This window comes from Accipiter gentilis, chromosome 32, assembly GCF_929443795.1.
Source record: "Accipiter gentilis chromosome 32, bAccGen1.1, whole genome shotgun sequence".
Classification (NCBI taxonomy): Eukaryota; Metazoa; Chordata; class Aves; order Accipitriformes; family Accipitridae; genus Astur; species Astur gentilis.
This window is the reverse complement of record NC_064911.1, coordinates 3,692,902-3,716,858: the sequence shown is the minus strand read 5'-3', so window position 1 is coordinate 3,716,858 and position 23,957 is coordinate 3,692,902. Positions and strand designations below refer to the sequence as shown.

The following is a 23,957-nucleotide window of genomic DNA, read 5'->3' as shown; positions in this document are numbered from 1 at the left end:
CGCCACAGGAGCTGCGGCCTCCCTCGAGGGGAGGAGCCGCAGAGCCCCTGGGCTCTGTCCAGACCCTACTGCCCACCCAGCGGCTGAGGGACGCGACCGCCGACCCCAAGACGCGGCCGAGGCCGGCTGGTGACTGACGGGCGGGCGGTGTTAGCCCCGCCATTTCCCCTCCCCGGGGGTGGGGCCGGCGCTGACATGGCGGGGCTCGGGGAGTAACCCGGCCCCGGGTCACGTGGTGCCCTCGCCGCGCCGCGCGCGCACTCCCTCCCTCCCTCCCTCTTCTTCTCCCCCCCCCCCCCCCCCTTCTCTCTCCTGTGGGTGGCGCGGGGCCGGGAGGCCTGCACGATCCCAGGGTGCTGTGCGCGGCGTGGGCTCCGCCATCCCGCTGGGAGAGACGGTCTGTGCCGGGGCCCTGCCAGCGAGACGCCGCACCGAAGGAGCGAGCGAGGGACAGGGGAGAGCGCGAGCCCCGCCGCCGCCAAACGGCCATGTCCGCGCGCAGCCCCTGAGCGGGACCGAGCCGCCCCTCCTCCCCCTCCCCTCATTCCCTCCCCCGCGCGGGCGCCCGCCCGCATCAGCCGCCGCCGCCGCCAACATGGAGGCCGTGAACGCCTTCAACCAGGAGGTGGGAGCCGGGGAGGGGGGAGGGGGGGGGGAGGGGAGCGCGGGCCGGGGGGCCGCGCCGGGCGGGAGGGGGGGGAGGTCACGGCGGCCGCCATCGCTCCCCCCCCCCACCCCCAACCCGCGCTCGGCTTCCGGCTCTGGGCCGCGCGGGCCCGGTGCGGCGCCGCCAGAGGCCTGCGCTGGGGAGGGCCCGGGCAGCGCTCGGCCTGACTCGGCCCGGGGCCTCCCGCCGGCCCGAGGGGCGGGGGGTGGGGGACACCGGGTCTCCTCAGTAAAATGGAGGCGAGCGGGGTCAGGCCCGCCGCGGCAGTTGCAACGGCCTGGAGCGCTCCCTGAGCGACGCCGCAGCCCGGGATCCCGCCCGGGCCGGGGGTGGGGGGGGGTGGGGGGCGCGGAGGGGATCTGGGGGCCCCTCTCTCTGCCACCCCTCCACCCCCCCCTCCCTGTTTCCTCCTCACCCCGCTGGAGAGCGTCCGAGCCGGGATCCCTGCTACGAGGCGTTCCCACTGCGTGCGTGTTGTTAAGGAGGGGGAAGCCGCGTTTCAGGACGCGAGGCACTTTTATTTCCTCGCAGCGGTTTGGCGAGAGACCTGCCATGTGAACAGGCGGCAAATAGGATAGGCTGGAGGTTGAATAGAGAGAGAGGGAAAGCTGCGAGGGGGCTTATGGCTGTATAGAAACGATGCCTGGGGATGGGACTAAGGGATCGACCCCAGCACTAGGGACACGGGAGGTAGGTTGGAAGGCGTAAGGCGTTCAGTCTCCTTCCGTGGTACACAGAAGGTCCCCGTCTTCTTCAGATGACTTTCTTTTAATTTTATTCCTTAGTCAGCCAATCGGAATTGGGAACAGAATGGACCGGGATTGTTTTTTGCATAATATATAACAAAATGCTTTAGTCTCTACTTTATAAAGTTTTTGATACATGATGTAAAATGAACGTTAGATTCGGTGATGCTCCCGCCCCAGTTTGACGATTTGACTTTTGCAGATCCTATATGGGCTATGCATAGTCTCGTTGCAGATAATCAGTTAAAGCTAAGCCGGAACCTATACTAGAATGTTTTAATACGTTTTGAAGGTTAGGTTGCTGTGCATGTTTGCTGAACAGAAACAGGAAAAATGGCAGACTACTCTCATGTGATGAAGTCATGCTGTGTAAAGTTCACTCTCTGCAACTGCTTGTCATATGCACACACACACAAATGAAAATCTCATTCTTAACAACATCATAGAAGTACAAAGTGAAAAGTAGATAGTATACACCTCCTGTTAACAGTTTTATTTTTATTTATTTGCCCATGTTGTGGGTGTATCGTGCTGTTTTGAACCAGTGGTATGCAAGGGTACAAAGCAAGTTTCCCAAATACATTAAAATAGAATGGCCTGTGTGCAGCATTTTCAATTTTCATGTAAACAGAACAGAAATATTCTTACCTGCCTAAATATAAACAGAAATTCTAGCAGATGATTGCTTTCATTTCATTCATTTCAACATGTTGCTGCTACCTGATAAAACTTAATTGTACAGGCAGTGCTTAGTTTTTCTCAAACAATAAAAGACAATTCTTTTGCTGATCTGGTGGCAAAAGGATGTGTGACTTTAGAATGAAAGCAGTGTTTCTTGGTATTCTGTGACTAATCGTTTTAGAAATGGTCATGTTATATTTCATACATAGTCCTCTCAGATGTAGTAAAAGCGTGGTGCTTTTATTTAATACAATCAGAAATATTGAGTGAAATTCTGAAGGCTGGCTGCTGAAAGGTAGTAAAACACTGGATTTCATTTGAAGATCAGTTATGGGGAAGAAAACTATACTTGCTAAAATCCCTGTTCTGCAATCATTTGTATGTATGACTAGGAGTGAGTGAGCGGCTTCGTGGTGCTTAGTTGCTGGCTGGGGTTAAACCACGATAGACTAGTTCCCTAGGATTACTTATGTGTGAAGCTAGCATGTTAATAAATTCAGGGTTTGTGTAATTAATGCCCTGTTCTCAGAAGGTGTGTTTATGATATTAGCTAAGGACATAAAGCATGGTTCTCAAACTGTTCTCTTAACTTTCCAACATGTGTTGCCTGAAGCTGTGCATGCAAAACAATACATACTAAAATAAAGTGTGAAACATCTCAGACTTTTTGAGGAGGGTAAGATTTGCAGTCAGATATTGTTCCATTTCTGGCCTTACTCAGTGAAAGCGGAGAAAGTGAAAGAGCTGTTTTACAAAAGGTCTCTACGTTATTCACAGAATGGTGGGAACAGCACAGGCTAGTGAGTGTATGAGAACTCATTTTGTCTGTAGGACTGTCTTATAATGCATGGGCGTTGTGAGGACAACAGAGGTACCAGTCTCTGTTCACTGAATAGTTAATTATTTTATTGAGAGTGGAATAGCTTCAGCAGCAAAGATCGGGGTATCTACAGAATGCCCTGTAGGTCAAGAACTCCTGAACTTGCTGGCTATACAGTACCATTGTAGGCAAAGAATTGCAGTTTTATAATGGCAACTTTAACTGCAGCAGCCATGAGTTTTGTGCTGGACTTGCCATGTGTGCTTCCGGCTTTACTGTCTCTTCTTCTGTGGAGGTGGCAGCTGTCAGCTCTTTGCCAGTCTACATGAAGGAAGAGATGCCACTTATTGCTTCAGGTGATATGATAATTTGGGATTTTTTGGAGTGGGTTTGGTGATTACAGCAATTTCTTGAATGGTGGAAGGTCCAAGTTCAAATCATGGCTGTAAACTAGGCATCCTCTAAGCTATTAGGTTGCTATCCTCTTCTCAGACAAAAGAGCTTTGGGAGGAAGAGAAAAGCACCAGCAGCACCTTTATTTATGGAATTTGAACCATTTTGTTTTGGCTGAAGCTGTTCACCCCGTCCAGTAGAAACCATTAGTAGTTTTGGCTGACTTAGGCTCCAGTTCTACTCGGAAGTTCAGTTTCTGCCCTTTGGGTTATAGGCTTCTGACGGTACATGTGATTACATTGCAGTGAAGTAACAAGTTTCTGCCTGTCAGCTAATTGTGATAAGTATGTGATCTTAACTGCCCATCTGAATTGTGAGGTAAAACTTAAATATAGAGGTTTGAGCTAGCATGTTGCACTTAGCAATTGTGGCAACCTAGGAAAGAACACTTAGAGTCAATTAGTTTGGCTCTGGCAATGGGTGGTAACTTGCACGGGTTGCGTAATTTGATCGTATTTGACTGTGTTGTCCATTCCTTTAGTCCTGTTATTTGTACCTATATTTTGAATGCAAGTTTACCAGTATATGTGCCTCTTAAAAATTCTCATTTTTCTACAGGAGCAAGCACGTTTTTTGTATTGACCAAACACATTTGCTGCTTTATTTTTATCCAGCTGTACTCTGAGCAGATATTACTGACTCTATAGGTGGGATTTGACAGTTATGTAGTATAGTATATTTTCCCTGAGGAAATTAGTTCAAACTGTATCCTGAAAGAATGAGTTAGAATTCATGTACTGTTAGGTGTATATGTTGTGTTAAATTAATAGTACAGTGTAAGTAAATCACGAAAGGTAACTTGATAATGGTGCAAAACTTTGTTATGTTTTTAAGAAAATAACATTTTTCTAAAAAAACCCTCAAATCACACATCGGCTGTGGTTTATAAAGGTTTTAATACTTGTCAAGTTTTAATTTAGGGGATATGCATTTCCTTTTTTTTTTAATCTGAAAAATTTGAGGCATATTTTACTGGTTATAAAAGTTAGAAATAGAGATTTCTTCACAGTCTTGCTGCTGGAAGTAGAATAAAGCCAAGTTTCCTATTTTGTAATCTTATATTTGTATTGAGTAATGCAGTATACTCACTTAATCGCATCTCAGGTTGATAACAGTTAATCTGTACCACTGAAACAATTGATATCCCACTTAAGTGTGCCTAGATCACAAACAGGATAGATATTTTGTGGGCTGTTTCTTTAGGGCTGCAGCTTTCTTCTTTACTATTTATTCATATTCAGTGTACTGGACAGTTGTATTTTTGATCTAGTATAGCTATCTTATGCTAATGGTAAGACTCCATTTTGCGTGTTCTATTAGAATCTGTTGCTCCCTGTTTTTCCCCTCCCCAGGTCCTATAAATAGAGGTTAGCAGGATATCCTTCACAGTGTTTCTTCAGCAGTTACTGGAACTCATGAACCCCAGTTAGATTCCCACTGTTGTACAGCAAAGCAGCAAGGACACGACTACTAATATCTGTGGTTGGAGGAAAGATTAATGTAGTTTTTTGTGTATTTTGGTATCCTTCATCTCTTTAAGAAAACTGTGAAAGCTGCTACCTGTTGTAGCTGCCTAAAATGATTCCCATATTCCAGTAGGTGCAATAGGCTGTATTTTTCAGTCAGTGCTGCCTCCCATATGTCCTGGGAGAGTGGTTAAGCAGCAGTTCAAATCCTGGGGTAGAGGGAGAGAAAGATAGGATGAGTGCTACTAGAGTTTTAGAGTGAATTTAGTCCCTTTTTTAAACTGTGAGACCCAGACTGAAATTATTGCAGAAGTAGCGTGCAGCTCTTCTGGGATGGAAGTTGCTTTGTTGCTTTTATGACTGTATCACAGTAATTGAAGGGCCATCATCACTGTGATCCTGAAAGAACTGTGTTTCTTCTGGACTGAACTGTTTCCAGGAAGCTGTGGCATTCTAGTAGAGATTCTCGGCAAGAGAAGAAATGAGATAAACAGCTTTTCAGGAGACATGCTGGACTTCTGAGCAAAGCTCTGATTCTAAGAGGCCGATAAGTTTCAAAATAAAATTCTATTCTGTGTACTTTTATGATGCCATTTTCATATCAGTGTCTTTTATAAAGGTGTTTCTCCCCAGTGATTCGGGAGTTGTGAATGGTCTTTCTAGGCCACAGAAATAGCTTAAGTTGATGAAGTGATTTAGCTTCATTGCCTGGGGTTCATATCTGGTCAAATTTAAATCTCACTTTATTTTCCAAAGAATGTAGCCTGACAACCATGAATTTTATGGTGATCTCTTACCTTCAGCAGCACCTAATACTTGGTATGCTTCACAGCTGATGGTCAAGAATTTAAAACTTAACATTAATCCTCTTGAGACACCACTTAGCGACAGAAATTTAGTAGACATCAATATCTTCTCCTTTTCTTAGCAGCTCAAGGAAGAATGGGGACCTGAAGAGGACAGGAAGCAATTGGTTCTGCAGGGGAAGGAAAACATATGTGGCTAACAGTTTTTCTTTGGACCTGTGTGTATTTTTTTTAAAACGTCTGACCTTTTAAAGATCTGATCATGCATTAATAGTAATGGTGTTTTGTTAACAAAATAATATGGTATCTGTGCTTGTTAGTCACGTCTTCTATCATCCTTTTTTTTCTGTAGGCACGTGAACAAATAACTACAATTACATGTCTATAAGTGACTTGTAGTTCAGCTGTATTGGGTGGTTTCTAAATGCATAAATAAAACACATTCCAAAAAATAATGAATGAATGTACGGAGTACTGACTGTGTCATACGTGTGTATGGAGCCTGCTTAGAGAAATGTTCTTGGACACGTAAGACTTGATGAAACTGTTGAGGGTGTGTTAGACTGCTCTGTGAAAACTGGAGAAGGGAAGATTGAACCAGAGTATTGTAACAATGACCTGAGTGCTCGATACCCACTAATCACTAAACACTCTGTTTCTTTCAGTAGATCATGCTTCTATCTGTGCTGCTGCTTTTCTGTGGGTTTTGTTTAGTAAGTACATAAAATGGAGCCGTACCTCTTTATTTGTAAATAGAGACCTTTTTATAGCAAAGAAACTTCAGCGGGAGACCAAAGCCAGGGAAGTCAGTTCAAGTCTTAAAAGGTATTTTTATCTTCCTACTATGTTATCTCATGCTTAAACCAGATAAATAGACTTTAAGATCATACATCAAGCTCAAGACACCCCAAAGGGTATAAGCCTGATCTTTTTCCTTTTGTGCCAATGGGATAAGTCTGGATGACACTGCCTCACTTCTTCCCTAGTAGTTTCAGGTTTGGAAAGTGTATGAGCTGCCTTTTTTATCTGACCATGTGTCTTATGTTTTTCCCTTGGCACCCCTGTTCCTTCTTAACTGGCATGCACATATCACTATCTGGTTTTGCTTTTCTTGTAATGAATTCAGTAACGAAGTGAAGCTGGTAGTATTCCTACATTTCAGCTTGCTCTTGTTCTGAAGACATGCTGTGCCTAGACATGCTGTCTTTTTAGGATTCCAAGGTAGGGCTGTGGATAAATTTGAAAATAGTGATTCTCCCCTTTGCTTCAAAACCCCATAGTTCTCAAGTTTCTCTGTAAAAAAAAGACTCTCAAAGGGCTTTAATTGTAGAATGGCAGAAATTAATAATTTGCTGCTTGAAAGACTGAAAGCTAAAGGCCGTCATCCTATTTCTTCTCCCATTACCCCACCCCTCCTAGTACACCTCACCCAGTGCTTACGAACTGGAGCAGATTCTACAGTTTGAGTTGAAAGGCCTTCTTAGTTCATTCCTGCCATGTGTTTTCTATAGTACTTCTGTACTTTACATTGAATTTTAATTTGGGGGTGGTTACTGGCTTGCTCTTTAAATAGCAGGCAATATGGTTAGTCTCCCTTTTGCTATCTGTTATGGGTTAATGAGAGGCTCATCTTTGTTATTTAATTGCATTTATTAGCCTGAAAATGAGCAGGTGATTTTTCTGCCTTGAGGTTCTTGGCTTTATAGGTATTTTATCCTGTACTTCTGTACTGTTGTGAAAAGTATGCAGAAATACTCTTGAATCAATATTTTGTATTGTGGCTTGAGTTTAGTAGGCTCTTTTAATATCTCCACCCTTTTGTATACATGGGTTGATACGGAGCAACAAAGAAATGATTCCTTTTAAAAACATTGCGCTTTTAAAAACACGTGCAGCTACAGTGCACAGACTTATAGATTTAGGGAGGGAGGTTCCAGAAAAGTTTGGAAATTCCTAAATTGAAATTGCATCCTAAGGTAGAGCTTGTGTAAAACAAAAGTGTGGGGTTTTTTCATACTACTTTCAAGAGGTGAGACTCCTATAACTGAAATAGGAAAAGTTTTCTTACAATTTCTGCCTTAATGATTTTGATAATGTTTTGTGGCTAAGCCTTTCTACTAGTTTTTCTACATTAGTTTTTCCTTGGGTATGAGAGAATCCACACAGACAGCAGGAGACAATTCTTAAACTATTGAAATTACCAAAGCTAAATAAAGATACAAGTCTTGAATAGTCCTTGGATTAATTATTTGTTATGTAAAAATAGTTTCACTTAATTTCTTTTCCCCTGCCGTCTCTCGCCCTGTGGTACTCCCCGGTCCTAGTGAATGGGATACCCTGGGTGGTTTTCATTGCCAAATGAGTGGATTGGGGCAGTGGGGAGTAGAAATAAAGGCAGAGCTAAACTGCATTTTTCTTTAGCCAGTGGTGTCACTATATGGGGAAAGAAGGTAGGGAACAACCAGGAGCTCTTTTTCCTCCAAACATCCAGTTATGGTTGGTAAAAGCAGCAAGTTTTTTCTAGCAGGTCAAGCTTTACAGGGCAGAGTATTCCAGGGACAGGCTCCTGTTGTGAGGCAGTACATTGGAAGTACTCTCAAGCTGCAAATTATTGTTGCTTTTGTTACATCCATCACATTTCTTTTATTTCTTAAACAAAGTGTAAGTTTTTGTGTCTAGGTTGTTTCTTGAGCTGATCATGGTGCCCTTTGAGGAATTAGATGTATTATTGAAAGGACAGTCCTCTGAAAATAGGGGGTTTGGGTTTTTTTTTTCATATATTGGTTTGGGAAATGTATGAAAGAAGATCCAAGTCTAATTGAATGTATGCAAATGTGAAGTACATGGGCGTCTTACTGAACAGTTTCCACTTCTAACAGTGAAAATCCATAAGGAACTAGTAAGGTTGTTAAAATTTAGATTTACCCGTCTTTAAAACATGGTTTTGACACATGTAACTATGATACTGAAAATTAAATAAAAATCAGCTTTAAAATAGTCATTTGGTATTCTAAAATCTTACGAAAATTTAAAAAGGCAACAAAGTTTTGATGTGCTATTCCAAGAGGTAGTGGTGGGGAAGTGTGTGAAGAGAGCAGAATACATATATATATGCACACACACACATATATATATATGTATACATATATGTGTGTGTGCATATATATTTCTAATACAAATACTTGCATCTCAGTTTGATGCATGTTTCAGCTGTAGTTCATCCTAAACTGGAAATAGCTGTGTATACTGACCTCATTGCTGTCTGTAACAGCAAAAGAACAATTTACAGTGATCTGCTCAATCCTGTTCTTCTAAAGCTCTTGCGTATTCCTGCCTTATTAGCCTAAGTTTCAGTCTCTCGTGTTCTTTATTTAATGACTTCTCCAAGCTACTATTATTCTTTCTTTACTGCATCCTCCCTGGCTACTTCAGTGCATCTAGCCGATTTCCCTTTTTCCTGCCCTCTGGCAGTTTCTTTCTCGGATTCCGTTCCCCCCCCTCCTTGCAACGTCATTCTTGGGATACCTTTTAAGACACTTTTTATTTTTTGCTGCCACTTGTTTATTGTCATCCTCTGCCCTGCCATGAGCTCGCTCAGTTTCTTGGTTCTCTCTGGTTGTGTTCCTGAAATACGAATGCTGAAGTGCTACATTCACACTGGCTTCTTTGTTCTCGTTATATGGGACTGGCTGCTTTTTCTGGAGGACCAGTTGCTTGTTGGTGTGTAAAGGAAAGGATATGGAGTGCCTGTCTTATTGTTGGCTCTGTTTTTCTTCCCCCATCTCATTTTTTTGAGCCTTCTGTTTGGTTGTTTGTGGGTGTTGGGATTTGGAAATTTTTGTTGTTGTTGTCTTTCATTACCTCTTAAAACAGATTTTCCCAAGTTTTAATAATAGCACTGACTTTGTTCATCAGTAGTCTTTGCACTTATTCTAAAGGAATATAATTCAAAGTTGCAATTAAGCTTTTTTTAAAAAACAAGGCTTAACTCACAGACACCTCTCTTTTTGTCTTTTAACTGACAGTTTTTATTTGTCTGTACTGTGATTTCTCAGCAAGCATGGATGTTAGCTGAAGTATGTCTTACAACTTGAATGGCTTTAAAAATTAAACATTCTGGCAGTAGAACTTGTGTTTTATGGAGATTAGTAATGAAAAGTCATGGTCTTGACTTGGTGTTGGAAAAGGTATCTGGCTACCACTGTCCTGAAGGACAATTTTTCTTCTTTAGTATCTCCTGGAATAGGAGTCAAATTAAGGAAGTAAATACCTTCTTGTGTATTCTTTGTATTTTATTGAAGTAGGGCTTTCATTTTGTATTGCTGAAAGTCTTGTTATCACTTTACTTGCATTTTAATATTTGGCCAATTTTTTTTATCTTCTGCATTGTTTTTTTCCTTAACTGAGACAATGGATAAATCTGTGTAAGTTGGTTGTTTCACAAGTGTTTTGGAACTTTAAATTCATAGAAAAATAAAAGGTACATTTTTAAATGACATCTTACTTTCCATTACACTGTCAAATGAAGATACTTTTATTCTCTTATTTTGCTTTGTGGCAAACAACTGATTACATTTTTTACTAGTATTCAAGGGCTCTTTTTTCTTTATTGTGAGAGTAAAATCAAATTATGTAATGCAAAACCTTTTTTTCTATGATTTGTGGGGAATATTTCAAGGTAAAAATGATTATGTGTGTGTAGGAAATGTTGAAGATCTCCATGGTTTTTTGCACTATACAAATCATGACAATATAATGATTCTGCCTTTAGTAAGCCATAGCTTAAATAGGAAGTTAAGTTTATGGGAAGAATGGAAAATAATACTTAATGAAGCAGAACACCTAACCATGAGCTGTGATGTAGAAGGAGGAATTAAAAAGTAGTACTGGGATGTCCTGGCTTCTCTTTCTGCTTGGAAGATGGGAAGCAAGATTGGAGTAGAGAGAATGGTCCTGACAAGCCAATGTGGATTATGCTTCCAGGTCTAATGACTAGTAGAAGTGTGCACAGTTTGCCATGAAAACATTGTGTAGCATATGGTGTAGTTTTTGCAACTGGTTGTTTTACGATGTGAAATTACAACAGCAGCTTATGGAGTATATAGAATTCACTGTAGATCCAGAGTAGGCAGAGTGGTCTGGAAAGTGGTGAAATGTGCATTGGATTTTGGTGTCTTCTGGTTATGTGTGCATGCCTGCCTATGAGTGCCCCACTGTAGGACTGTTATGTAAAAACAAACCTCCCCCAATCCCTTATTTCCCTCTTCTCTTAAAATGCTCTACAGGAAGCAAAGTACAGTAAGAATGTCACGCTGTTCAGGTGGTGCTGGGGCCCTGAGGAAAATGTATCCCTCTTCCTCAGCTTTCTGTGTTCAGCCTTTCATGGATATTTCATCAGCTCTGACAGTTCTGTGTGCAAGTTTTAGTTTCTCTCAGTTTCTGAAATGTGAAGCTAATACTTGTTTTCAGAGTTATTGATACTGGAAGACAGAGCAGTGTCTTCTGAATGCCTAGGTTCAAGACTTTGGAAGTGTTTTGCAATAAATTTCCTCACACATGAGTTGCAAGTCATGGTGATGCTTTTTGTGAAAACTAAGTTTGGGGTTTCTTTGCTTAGAGTCACACTTTCAAATTTTGAAGAGCTGAACATCCTATCTGTATCCTACATGTTTTGAATATAGAATATGCTTTCTGTGAATTCAGACTTTAAAAAAAAAAAAGAGTATTTAAATCTGGCACTGCAGAATCCCTTTTTGTGCTTAATGGTCTTAACAGAATAGCACTCTTAACTTCTGATATGATTAAAACTCTTTGAAATAGTGTGCCTGGGCTATGTTTATAGAAATGAGATAAGAGTTATTCCGTAAGTCGCATTCACAGAATGCCTTAAACTGCCATCTATAAAAACTAGTAACTTCTGAAAACTTAGTTCTTGAGGAATTAAGTTTTCCACTGGGTGACATTAGTATGGAGAATAGTGCAGAGGATTCTCCAAAACAGTTGGTGCAGTTAATTTTAATAATAATACAGTGTTGTCATAGCAAGCAAAATGGTAAACATCTCCATTAAAGACATTTGCAATGCCTGTATATAGTGGGATAATTTGAAAACTTACTATGGATTTGATCACCTTGATGGATGAAAGTTGTCATACGTTTATGCACATTATTTTAAGATTATAGGATTATGTTAGTCTAGTTATCTATAGGGCCATGCTAATATTTCTATTTGTTAAGCAGATACTCAGGCTAATTTAAATCAAGCTGCCCTTATTTCTGTTTTATATTGTTTTTGTAAATTGCAAGTTCCCATACCATAAGTTAGCAGTGCTGGTACCGTAAGCAGATACTAATTTTTAGACACAAATGGGACTTCGACAGCAGCCTTATCAAAATCTGGTAAGTCAGTGAATATGGGTTAGTTCACAAGGAATATCGCTTTGAACATTGCCTACAAAGATCTGCCTGTTAGTATCTTTGTTTCAAGGGCCAGCCAGCATTGTGGCGATACATAGTGTGGAATGTCAGTAGTCAATCAGTTGTCTGAAATGTTTTCTTTTTGGTTAACTGCTTAAACTTCAGAATACATTTTTAATATTTGTTTTCTCTGTTTAGCTCTTTTCACTGATGGAGATGAAACCTCCTATTTCGCGAGCAAAAATGATTCTCATCACAAAAGCTGCCATTAAAGCTATTAAGGTAAAGTACAGTAGAATAAACATGAAACTGTAACATGAGCAATGTTTTATTATTTTACTTCTAAGTAAATGCATCTCTGGATTTCCCAGTCAGCTTCATGGATGTTTTACTCTCGTTGGCGTTAAGAATGTTATAGAAACAAGGGGGTGGTGAATATAATCTCTTGATTTTAGAGTAGTAGCATAATGCCAGCTTGATTTTTTTGAATCATTGCTTTTTAATGCTACACCCACTAAGGTGTTGTGATTTCTATGCAATAAAATTTTAAATGTTGCAGGATGCAACTGCACCGTAGCATATTAAAACACAGTGGACTTGCTTAGAAAGTAAGTCCAGAAAGCTCTCCCTAATGCTCTGGAAGCCCTATGTCTTTTGTGTACACACTGGCACACTTCTGACAGAAAGGATGGCTTGTTTCTGTGTGTTACCCCATGAAATAATTTTCTCTGTGCTAGATTAACTTAGCTTGATAACATACTACTTCTTAGAATGTGACTACAATATTTTGTAGTCTTTCCTAAATGGTAGTAAGCACAAAGAGTCAAATACTTCTAAAATGATGTGCCACAGTTGAGTAGATGATAAATTAATTTATGTATTTATTTTCCAGCTCTACAAGCATGTTGTCCAGATTGTAGAGAAGTTTATCAAAAAGGTAAAAAATAATCTACTGATACAGATATTGTCTGCATCTGTTACTAGGTATTATTTGTAATGCTAGTAAAAAACCAAAAAGGCTTCTGCTATTTAGGGATCGAGGGAAGAAATTCTGTTTTATTAGGATTTTATACATTTTGGTATCTCTTTGTCTATATAATCTCCTCATTTTAGTTTTCCTTACTATATTAAGAAGGGGGGGGGAAAGAAAAACCTGTGAAATTTCCCCTTCCTCCTCTACCCAGCAACTGGGGAGGAAACTGGAGGTATTGAACTTCAAATTAATTTTCACTGGGTAAGATAATGCATATTTTCAGAAAATACAGTTTTAATGCTTGGCTAGGCATATAGAACAACAGGCTAGAATGTAACACTAAAACCAAACTATCATGCTGCCTAAAGTAAGTTCCTCTGAGTAAACAGGAAAAATACTCTTTTTCATTCAGAGTTCTTCAGAGACCTCCAAAGAGAAGGACTTTGCGTTAAAGTCTGGAGAATAGAGTTGGTGGAAGTAGTTCAGTGCATTGAGTGGAAGGTAGCTTGATAGCAGAGTTGTGACACTCTGAACTGTATTGTAGTAGACCTGTTGTTGTGGTCACATGTTGTCAAGCTAAATGTACTTTAAAAGCAGTGATTGAGAAGGCAAAGGCTGCTTCAAGCTATCCGGGTATATTTACCCTGTCCCAAATGTGAAAGCATGTTTTTCTCCTTTTTTTTTTCCCATTTCTATAAACAAAACAAAAGTAAAGCACTAAGAGAATTCTTCATAAACCAAATTAAAACAAATTAATATTTTTTTTTTTCTACCCAAGTATACTAAGTATATATTTTGTGTAAGGATGTAAGGTGAGTGCATGTTACCTTGTTAGTATCACTGCATAATGGAAAATAATTTTCATGTTTTCAGTGCAAACCGGAATATAAAGTCCCTGGATTGTATGTCATTGACTCTATTGTTCGTCAGTCTCGTCACCAGTTTGGAACAGACAAAGATGTTTTTGGGCCAAGATTCTCTAAAAATATTACTGCCACATTCCAGTATTTGTATCTCTGTCCATCTGAAGACAAGGTACAACTATAATTTCTCAAGTGTTGTTGTGAATTGATAACAGTGCTACCTTGGTGTTTCCACTTCTGTGACAGCTAATTCGGTCATTCTCTATGTTCATGGTAGTGAATGTTGTTATATGAAATGGTAAATCATGATGAGAAAGATTATCAAAGGTGGTAGTGAAATGAAAGTTCTAGTTAAAATACTTATTTTACTTAACTTCATCAATTTAGTTTTGCCTGTGTAGACATTCCAATGGTGTGTGTGACTATGCCAAAATTTTTCTTCTTGAGGCTTCTTCAGGAAAACTTACTATGGAAGGTGGTGTCTCCCACAAAAAGAAAGTGTTATAGGAGAAGCTCTGGTGTTGTAGGCAGTGAAGGTTCTGCTCCCAAATATTTTCTAAAAAATCATCATGTTGATTTCTTCAGTCTTTACAAATCCTATGCTTGAGAATTTCATTGCTGCTCTCCATTGTCAAGACTAGTTTAAGGCACTGGTTTCCTTAGTTTTGTACTTGCTGATAGAACAGAGGCTCAGAAAGTTTCCTGAATTCATGATGGTCTGGGTTGCTACCAACAGGAGATGACTTTTATGCCCTCTGTCAGAACAATTTCAAAAGACTCCCAAGATAAGTGTGTTTTAGAAGTTGCCAGTTGGTTTCCAGAAAATCGCCTGCTCTCTCTTTTTCTTAATTGTAGTACTGCAAGAGAAAAATACTCTTTTTCTAACTGACTTTTTCACTAACTTTCTGACTAAGATTTTGAAAAAGGCTTTGATGCTCTGTAGTTTTCTAATGTGGAACTTTTAGGCTCCTTGAATCTGATATTCCGGAGCTTCTGGGTTAATACCTTGGTGAAATAGAGCAGTCCTTTCTGTCTTTGTGGTTACCATTTTGTTCATCTAAATGAATTAGACTATCTGTGTCCTTTATGTAACTACCTGATATCTCACTGCTAAAATAATTAAGATGCTTTTCACCAGGGGAATAATACTATTTATAACATGCTTGCTTTAATGAATGTCCAGTACCTAAACAAAAAACCTGATCTGCAGATACACTGCAACTATGGTTGATTTCCAAAGAGAATGATACTACGATACAACTTTTTTTTTTTTAAACAGCCTTTCTGTAAGATTAATATGTGACTGAAAACAAGAGTATTAAATTTATTCATTTTTTGGCCTTCATATTATTTTCAAGTCTTGTGGAGAGATAGAATACCTGAAGCCAAAAAATGCTGTTGTTTTAAAGTTAGCTGTTTTTCAGACCAAAATCTTATTTTCAAATAGCCATTTCAGGTTTCCCTCTAATTGATCTTATTGTGGAAAACATTTTGTGAAATTCTTTAATCGCTTATCTTATATCAGTATAGGTCAATTTGCATGGGTGTATATAACTGAGTCACAGTAAGACATTTTATTGTTGCAACAAGAAGGAACAGAATTGATTCATTCTTAACAGCTACAGTAGAAGTAAAAAGTACTTAAAATGTATGTGTGTGCAGGTCAGATGACAATACAAAAAAGACAGGTATGTCAATATAGCATGTATTCTGACTCTTACCTGCATGCGTTCCAATTGAAGCAGCACATCTAGTTAGATATTATTGTTTAATACTGGGATAAAGAAGGAAACACTAATTTCCAGCTTGTTCCTGAAAGCTTCATTGTTCTTAATGTTAAAAAAAGAAACAAGCTTAAAATAACAGCTGACAATCAGAGGTTCTAATTTGATCTTTCTGCAGTGATCAGAATATTTTCCACTTGCTTTCCTGATGTTTTGAATAGTGATGGAGATGGGTTTTCTGGTGTCAACATAGGATTGGTTGGGTTAGTAGAAAAAAATTCAAGCGAACAATCATTTATCTAACTTTAAAGCTTTGTTCTAGCGTTTTGGAATAGCACCCTAATTGCCCCTCTCTTCGTTAGGGTTTTCCAGCTCATCTTCATTTTCTCTGTCTTTCTAGTCACATTTGTTGTTTGTTTTACCCCTTTATGACTATCTGTGAGGAAATGGTAGGGCTGATGTGACTTCCTCTATTGTATATCAAACCTGGATTTTCTGACTGGCCAGAACAGTTTTAGAAAAATGGTACAAGTCACGGATAGTAAAATAAGTTGGCAGTTTTTATCTTTGCAATGTAAAAGGTCTTGCTGACCTATGTGACAACATGGGGGGGTTGTTAAATAGGTATGCCTGATTATGTTGAACTCGTATGCTGTTCAAACCTTTCTTCTCAATGTATGGAAGATAAATTTGGAGTTTGTGAATTAGGAAAGCTGTGTTTAGCACTGACGCTTGCTTTTGTTTCAACAGAGTAAAATAGTACGTGTCCTGAACCTTTGGCAGAAAAATGGAGTATTTAAAATTGAAATAATTCAACCTCTTCTGGATATGGCAGCAGGAACTAGTGCCACTGCACCAATGACAGAAAATGCTACTAATAATGAAGGTATGAATGACTTTATAACTTCTTTTACAAGGATGAATGGTAATAGCTTGTTTGCTTTCACATTAAAGCGCCTACTAGTAGTTTCAACAGTAGCATATTAATAAGTTCAATTTTGTTGTCACAATTATGTGGAACATCTGAACTAGTTCTAAATAAATGCTGATACTGTACATCAGAAATTATCAGCAAGTGAACACATATTTGGAAAATATATAAAATTTGTATCATGTATGCACACGTACATACATATGTGCACATTTCACTTACGGATGACTTCAATGTCCCCTCTTAAAAAAAAAAATCTTTTTTTTTTTTCTTTTGGTCTGAAATATTTTTCTTTTGTTTCTCAGTTTTAGAATTCTGATGTAATTTTTTTAATGTTAGAACCTGGGTAAGTAAAGCATGATCTTACATGTTAAGAGCTTCATCTTTCTTTGAATCAACTTGATACCTGAAAGCAACAGCTGTCAGTCTTTTTCAATATGCAGCCCTGAAACATTTAAACTGGTGTTTCAAATCCAAATTCTTGAACAGTAAATGTGTGCCCAGCAGTAGGCTTTTACACAGGCTACTGGTTGAAAACCACTGACCTAAAGAGTAAAGTAATGACAGCCTACCCACAGTATTTTCACTGACCTATTTTTATGCCACATAAAAAGCTGGTAGTGAGGTTACTGAATCGTGGATGAGAATATGCATGCCACAATTCTCTTTCTCTGGAGGGCCTTCTTTTTGAGTTTGCACTTTATATTTCAGACTTAGCTTTGGTAACCTCATTATTTATTGCACTCATGTATGCTGGAGTAGGACTGGCAAAAAATGTAATGGAGTGAGTGAGGTGTGGTGACAGACAACAAAATAATGATGCACAATAGCATAAGTGAAATCATCTCCAGTGGTGTTTAGGAAAGTGTATCCTATTGAAAAGTTTTACAGACATGGCAAGGCAGGGGAAGGGAATGTCTTAGCACCTGAGCTTGGGTGCAGACTGGTGGCTATACAGTTTTATTCTGATATGACAGGTGAGTGGCACTATTTTTCCATATTTGTCTCATCACTAGTACCTACTGGGTTGGGTACCTTCTGCATAAATTTTCATGTACAGAATCACTGATTTCAGTGAGATATTCAGATGCACCAGAGGGGATAATTTGGCCCTGAAATAAATATGCTAATGAATAATAATAAATATACTAATGCATTATGTGAAATACAATCTGTTTAGTGCATAATGCTACAAAGTCTGTTTAGCTAAAAAAAGAGAGAGAGAGAAATGCAAATTTTCTCCCTTGAGCAAGCAAATATCCTTCTGAATATATACAGGAAATAATTGGGGAGTTAATTTATATTTAAAAACAATCACGTATCTTTTTGCAGTATTTTTTTGTAGCATCTGACTTCTGGGAAAACATTATTCAACATGTTTGTCTGCTTGTTGCATGTCAACACTGCAGTTATTTAAACTGCAAACAGATGAGTGGCCTTAAAGAAGTTGGTATTGTGAGGCAAACATACTTGCTTAGTGTCTCAAACTAAAAAATATTTCTATTTGTGGTGGTTTTTAACTTGTCTCTTGTTGTACAGTTTTATAATAGTCTATTAAAGTATGTTTGCTAAAGAATAGTTACTTGCTCACAGCATGTAGGAATTGATGGTATTACTGCTAATTTGCTTTGTACTGGCAAAATGTTTATTAAAAAAACCCACATTGTAATCTGAAGCAAAGAGAATGGGAAAGCTGCATGTGTAGACAAAGCTAATAGCATGTCTTAAAATGTGATTTGAGTTTTAGTAAAGCTCAGTGGAAATGGGAGTCTTTTCCTGGAAGAATTAGTAAAAATTCTTTTTATGGTAGGATTTATCTATCAGATGCAGGTTTGGCTTGTGCCTATGCAAAAGTGGCATGTGAACAAACCTTATCAAAGAACAAGAGTTGCTTGTGAAATAATTTTTAAAAACCTTTACTTTTTACCAGACATTTCAGCAAAAGTTCAGTTACTGCTACAAAATAGAAAATATTAAGAGAAGCTCAGTTGTTCTTAAAATGAACCATTAGGTGATTGATTTGCAATATTCATCCAAAAGAATGAGTCCAGAACTTTGTAACCAGAACTAACATTCTAAGTGTTTTGATACGCATTGCTTAAAACGGAGTAACAGTTTTTCTCTTAACTTTTTTAAAATTTTACAATTATAAACATTGAGTTGTGCTCTAAAATACCATGCTGGACTAGCTTTCAGATAGGCCATTTTTCTTTGTTTTCTTTATTAATGTATATAATGCACAGATGTGAGCAGTGAATGGAGTAGTTAAAGGCAAAATGAATAGAATTGGAGTAGTTTAGGTATGACTTTTTGGGTTAAATAGAGTATTGTAGATAGACACCTGTTTTGAAGAGGTAGATGTACGCACTGAAGAGCAAGATGAATGTTTTGGAGTAATGTAGCGCTTTCTCAATTCCTACGAAACTCTCAGGTTCGCCGCCCCCTCCAGTAAAGGTTCCTTCGGAGCCCCCTCAAGTTACTGCTAACTCGGTGCCGACTGTGCCACAGTTGCCCAGTTCTGATGCCTTTGCAGCTGTAGCTCAGTTGTTTCAAACAACACAAGGACAACAGGTAACCTGCTTATATCTGGTTCCCTTCTAACTTCTGTTTTTATGTTAAATGAGGGGGAAAAAATGATAGAAGTAATATCCTTGATTTGAAACAAACCAAAAAGCCTCCCTAAGGTCTTCAGCAGAAAACTTCTAAAAGTTAAAGTCTGTATTTGAATGATCTGTGACCTTTCTATCCAGTAGTTATGATATTTGAGGAAGATTGTTATATATTCCTAAATAACTCGTTCTGGATTGATGCAGTTACAAAGTTTCAAGAACAGGCAGAATAAATCAAACAAAATGTTGAGTCTTATTGTTCAGTCCACTTAAATGTTTGCCGTGTTGAAAGGCCTGAATACTGAAATCTGGGGATCTGTTGAGTTGTGCCACTTAAGTGTTTAAAAAGTGACCTTTGGTCTTGCTGAAAGTTCTCCATAGTTTAGTCAGGTTGTTGTTATAGTTCATCCTGTGCCATAGTCTAGTGTGACGTAAAATTTATACCCAACAACTCTTTCAGTACCATGAGTTTATATAAGAATATATAATTAATACTATATCTGTTTTTGTAGCTTCAGCAAATTCTTCAGACTTTTCAACAGCCTCAAAAACCCCAGTCACCAGTCATAGATAACACTGTGATGGCTCAGGTTCAAGCTATTACTGCTCAGTTGAAAACTACAGCAGCACAACCACCAGAACAAAAAACTGCTTTCCCACCACCTGAGCAAAAAACATCATTTGACAAAGTAAGTCTTTATTTGTTCTTTGTGTTTAACTTTTTCAGTTCAGCAGAAGACTGTTTGATGGATGCCTCAATGTCCTTCATTTGTTAGGAGAAAAATGATGTAAATTTTGTTTTTTCTCTTTCCGTTTGGAGGTCAGCTTCCTGTTTTTATACCCTTTCATTTTCTGAAGCTGAATAAAACTGGTTTTGGACAGTTTCTGATTCTGTATTAGAATATAGGTTTGTCTCTTTTTTTTTTCCTGATTCTAACCTTGTCTTTAATTCCAGAGCTGTTAGATATCTAGTAAGACTTCGATAATAAGGGTGTTTTGGCTGCCAATTATATAAGATACGGAAAAAATAGTTGGCTCAATGTCATTTCTTTCAGAAGCTGCTGGATCGGTTTGACTATGATGATGAACCAGAAGCAGTGGAAGATGCAAAGAAAGAAGATTCAGCTCCTTCTCCTTCAGTTTCTCAGCCAGCTTTGTAAGTTCTGTGTCATAATAGAATTAGCAAATCTTTGTTCTAAAAAATCTGTAGGTTAGAAATTCCAAGTTACTTCAGTGCTTAAATAGTACAAAGTTAAAATGTTGTTAACAACTTCTGGTGTGGTTTTTTTGGTTTTTGTTCTTTTTTGTCTTTTTACTTTGGTGATCCAGTGTAGGTTTGGCATGTTGCATCATTGATTGAGGAATGTGTTCTGTAGAAAAAAGCTCAGTTTTGTTTTCAAGATGAGTTCTGTGTTTTTATTGCACAACTGAGTGTGTCAGGGCATTATTAGTAATCAGCTGGATTGCTTTGCTGACTGGGGTAAAGGTGCTATTCCAAACATTGTGGTAGCTTTAACTATTTAAAAAACTAAAATTGGCTTTGCAGCTTTACGTTCTCAAACATTAAATACTCACGCAAACTAACTTAGGATCCTGTTTCCCTTTTGATATGCATTATGATAAAGTCTTAAATTACATGATCACATACTAGTTTTTTCCACAGGACCTCTCTCTCATTCAGTGCACAGGCTGGATGGTGCTCAATACCTGGGTTAGTCAATATTTCTTTTTTCCCTGCTTCAGTATGTGGCCCCATGTCTTACTTTCTGTATATGCCATCCAAACCCTGCTCTCAAAAACAGAATCACTAACTTTGTCATTAGCTTTCTCACTGTGTTTATCACTTTGAGCACTTTAATGTTCCCCAAGTATTAGTTAATTAAAATGCCTTTTAAGTAAGTTGGTAGCATTTTCCCTATAATACAGATGGAACTCTGGAGTACAGAAAAATGAGGTAGGTCAAACATAAGCACTGCTTGAGTATGCCCAACTAGAGATCATTGGACTAGGCTTTTCAGCATGTTTATGTTCTGTTTGTAGCACTTCAAAGCCTCTGTCCTTACTGCCTTATAGTTGTGTAACATGCCTCTGAAGATTGGATTCCAGTAGTCTTATTGTGGGCACACAAAATCAGTAATACTCTGTATGAAAAACTGATCTGTGCGGAATCATCTAAGAATTATATAGCACCTGTGTCTTAAAATACTACAAAGTTTCATTTCACATCACCATGAAAGTCCTTTATCTTCCTGAAATCCTGTTCAGTTTTTTACACAAACTGCATCCTGTAAACAGGTCCTATTAACTGCACAGACCTCATTAAGTCCCTGAGCACTGTCCATTCTGTGTGTTGAATCAGGAAGTGAATGGCATTACTGTAATCCTTGTGTGATATACATACCCCTTTCTCCTCTGCCCTAAATTCCTCCCAAATTGAAGGTTTTTTCCCAGCAAAAGTATGCCCAATTTATTTTCCTTGAGGAAAAGGCTTACTACTTTTGTTCCAAAAAGAGGAACTGGAAATGAAGAAAGTTAGCCTAAGGCAGACAACCTTCATGAAGAATTTCCATAGACTGAGATCTTTAGCAAGATCATAAAAGTACAGGGGGAAGAGAGGCTTAAACCTTTATGTAGCATTTCTTTAAATGTTAAAGGACTACTCTTAGAGTGGAGAAAAGATAAAGAGGCCACTCTATCTCTTCTTTTTGTTTCCACTTTTTAGAGAGGAAATGGGATTATAATAAAGATAATTTTTCTGTCTAAATTTGAAGAAAGAATGTGTAAATGTACATAGAAATATGTAAAATAAAGGCAAAAAAATGTGTGTATCTATTGACTTGTCTAACCTAAATATTACCGGTTTTAGTGGATTTCCAGGAGAAGGTATACAACAGCCAGTGTTTCCTCAGCTCCCAAATATGGATCCTTTTCAGCAGCGAATGATGGGAATACAGCAAGATCCAATGCGTCACCAGGTAACTTCAGGGTTTTCCCTTGTCCCTCTTATGTTTTCTATCTTTTGTTGTTTTCTTTGGTGCAGAAGTAAGGAAGTGGTGTTCTTAGGAAAAGTTGGAGGGCTAAGCCATATTCACACTTCACCATAAGAAACGTATTTTTGTTCTCTGTTCCAGTCAAGCTTTGAAGAACAAGATTTTTATTTTATACACCTGAATGCTTGACCTACTTCATCTTTCTCAGGCTTCTGGTCTTTTACTGTGACTTCAGAGCAGAGATACAATTTTACTTTAACAAACTGGGAAAGCTGATGTAATTTTTTTTTCATAACTGGAAGTTTTTCTGTTTTTTCTTCTCAAAAGGTTCCACTTCCTCCTAATGGGCAAATGCCAGGTTTTGGTCTCCTGCCTACGCCACAGTTTCCACCCATGGCTCAGCCTGTGATTCCGCCAACAGCACCTGTGCAGCAAACTTTTCAGTCTCCTTTTCCAGTACAGAGTGAATCACACATGCAAAAAACACATCAGCAGGTGAAGACCCCTTGCAGTAAACAAACTAACTTAAATGCTCTAATACATGTCTTTCTCAAATGCATGTAATTTCTTCAGGAGAGGAAATTTCATTATAGCCATGGACAGAGATGGCTGTGATGTTAGCTCATCTGAGAGAAAGTTGGATAGCTGCAGTGCTACATGACAAGTCTGGTATTTCAGAAGTCTAGCAAAACCAGCATATGTATGCTTCGTGCCTCCTTTTGTGAAAGTCTTTGGATTGCAATTTGTCCTTCCACTTCTCACTTTCCCTCATCCTCCCTTTCCTGTACCCATCATGCTTCAGGAATATTTTGTTCCATGGAATTCTAACAATGCAATCTCATTTTGGAGAAAAACTATCTGGAAGGGTTAATTTTTAAGGCCCTGGTAGATCACTAATGTAGTGGGAATGGACTCAGAAGTCTGTAGAAGTTTTAAAAAATCCAAGTGTATGTGAACAGCTCGCTCTTGTTCCTAAGATGTTGGAGGATATTGTTGGTTCGGTAACTGGCTGCTATTAAGAAGAAATCAAAGAGCAAGTCTATGAGCCTGTATTTAAAAAAAAAAAAAAAAAGTGGAATATATTTGCCTTTTGTTCCAAGCAAAGGAAATCCTAAATGAGAAATAGAGATGGCACCAGGCTGTCTTTGTGGTGACCTGTGATGTCACAGATTCTAGAAAATTCTTGCTTTCCACTTGGAATAAAGGGACAATTCTTAAGAGTATCTTTGTAATTGTTTTTTTAGTCTTGAATTCTGTTGAATCAGTACATTCTGAGAGGTTGCTTGGTGGGAAGCTGTAGAGGATTTGGGCTAGGAAGGAAGAGCTGTGTTGAACTTGGTGGGTTTTTTTAAGCAGGTTCTTGCATTTTATGTATTGTTTTGATGACTTACTGCTTCATTCTTCAAATTTATTGTATTGTAATTTGCTTATATATATGGCTTAAAGTTGTTTCCTATAACATCGTAGAGAAGAGTTTTCTAGTAGACCTTCCTTTGCCTGTGATTTTGATGACAGAGCAAGATCCACTGACTTGACTTTAAGGAATATAACCATATTCTGTGGAGATATATGTGGTGCTGAAATGGACTAAAATGTGGAAAAACAATAATTTGCAAATTGAAAATAAGAATTTTGTGTAAATTATTTTTATTATGTTCTTGCAGTGGTTGTATTAAGTTCATTTAATACTGGACTGTCTCCCTGTTAGTGACTACAAAGTCGTGGTGAATCTTCTGAGGAGAGTTGCATTACATTTTAATTTCACATATGTGAATATTCAATATAATTTTAGTGCTGTTACATAATTTAGTG

General features: G+C 38.6%; 1 protein-coding gene across 4 annotated transcripts in view; it reads left to right on the top strand.

The window, feature by feature from the left end:
• The first annotated feature begins 328 nt into the window (after positions 1–328).
• Positions 329–23,957, top strand: part of SCAF4 (SR-related CTD associated factor 4) — a 48,088-nt gene continuing 24,459 nt past the window's right edge. For 2 of the 4 annotated variants that reach the window (XM_049835110.1, XM_049835113.1), the window contains exons 1-11: positions 329–625; positions 12,254–12,337; positions 12,948–12,992; positions 13,902–14,063; positions 16,366–16,501; positions 18,978–19,117; positions 19,668–19,844; positions 20,211–20,311; positions 20,819–20,866; positions 22,022–22,130; positions 22,473–22,640. In XM_049835110.1, the coding sequence (XP_049691067.1) occupies positions 596–625; positions 12,254–12,337; positions 12,948–12,992; positions 13,902–14,063; positions 16,366–16,501; positions 18,978–19,117; positions 19,668–19,844; positions 20,211–20,311; positions 20,819–20,866; positions 22,022–22,130; positions 22,473–22,640 (1,200 nt within the window). In that variant the 5' untranslated portion in view covers positions 329–595. The remainder of the gene's footprint in view (positions 626–12,253; positions 12,338–12,947; positions 12,993–13,901; positions 14,064–16,365; positions 16,502–18,977; positions 19,118–19,667; positions 19,845–20,210; positions 20,312–20,818; positions 20,867–22,021; positions 22,131–22,472; positions 22,641–23,957) is intronic. The other 2 variants (XM_049835111.1, XM_049835112.1) reach the window with 2 other exon arrangements.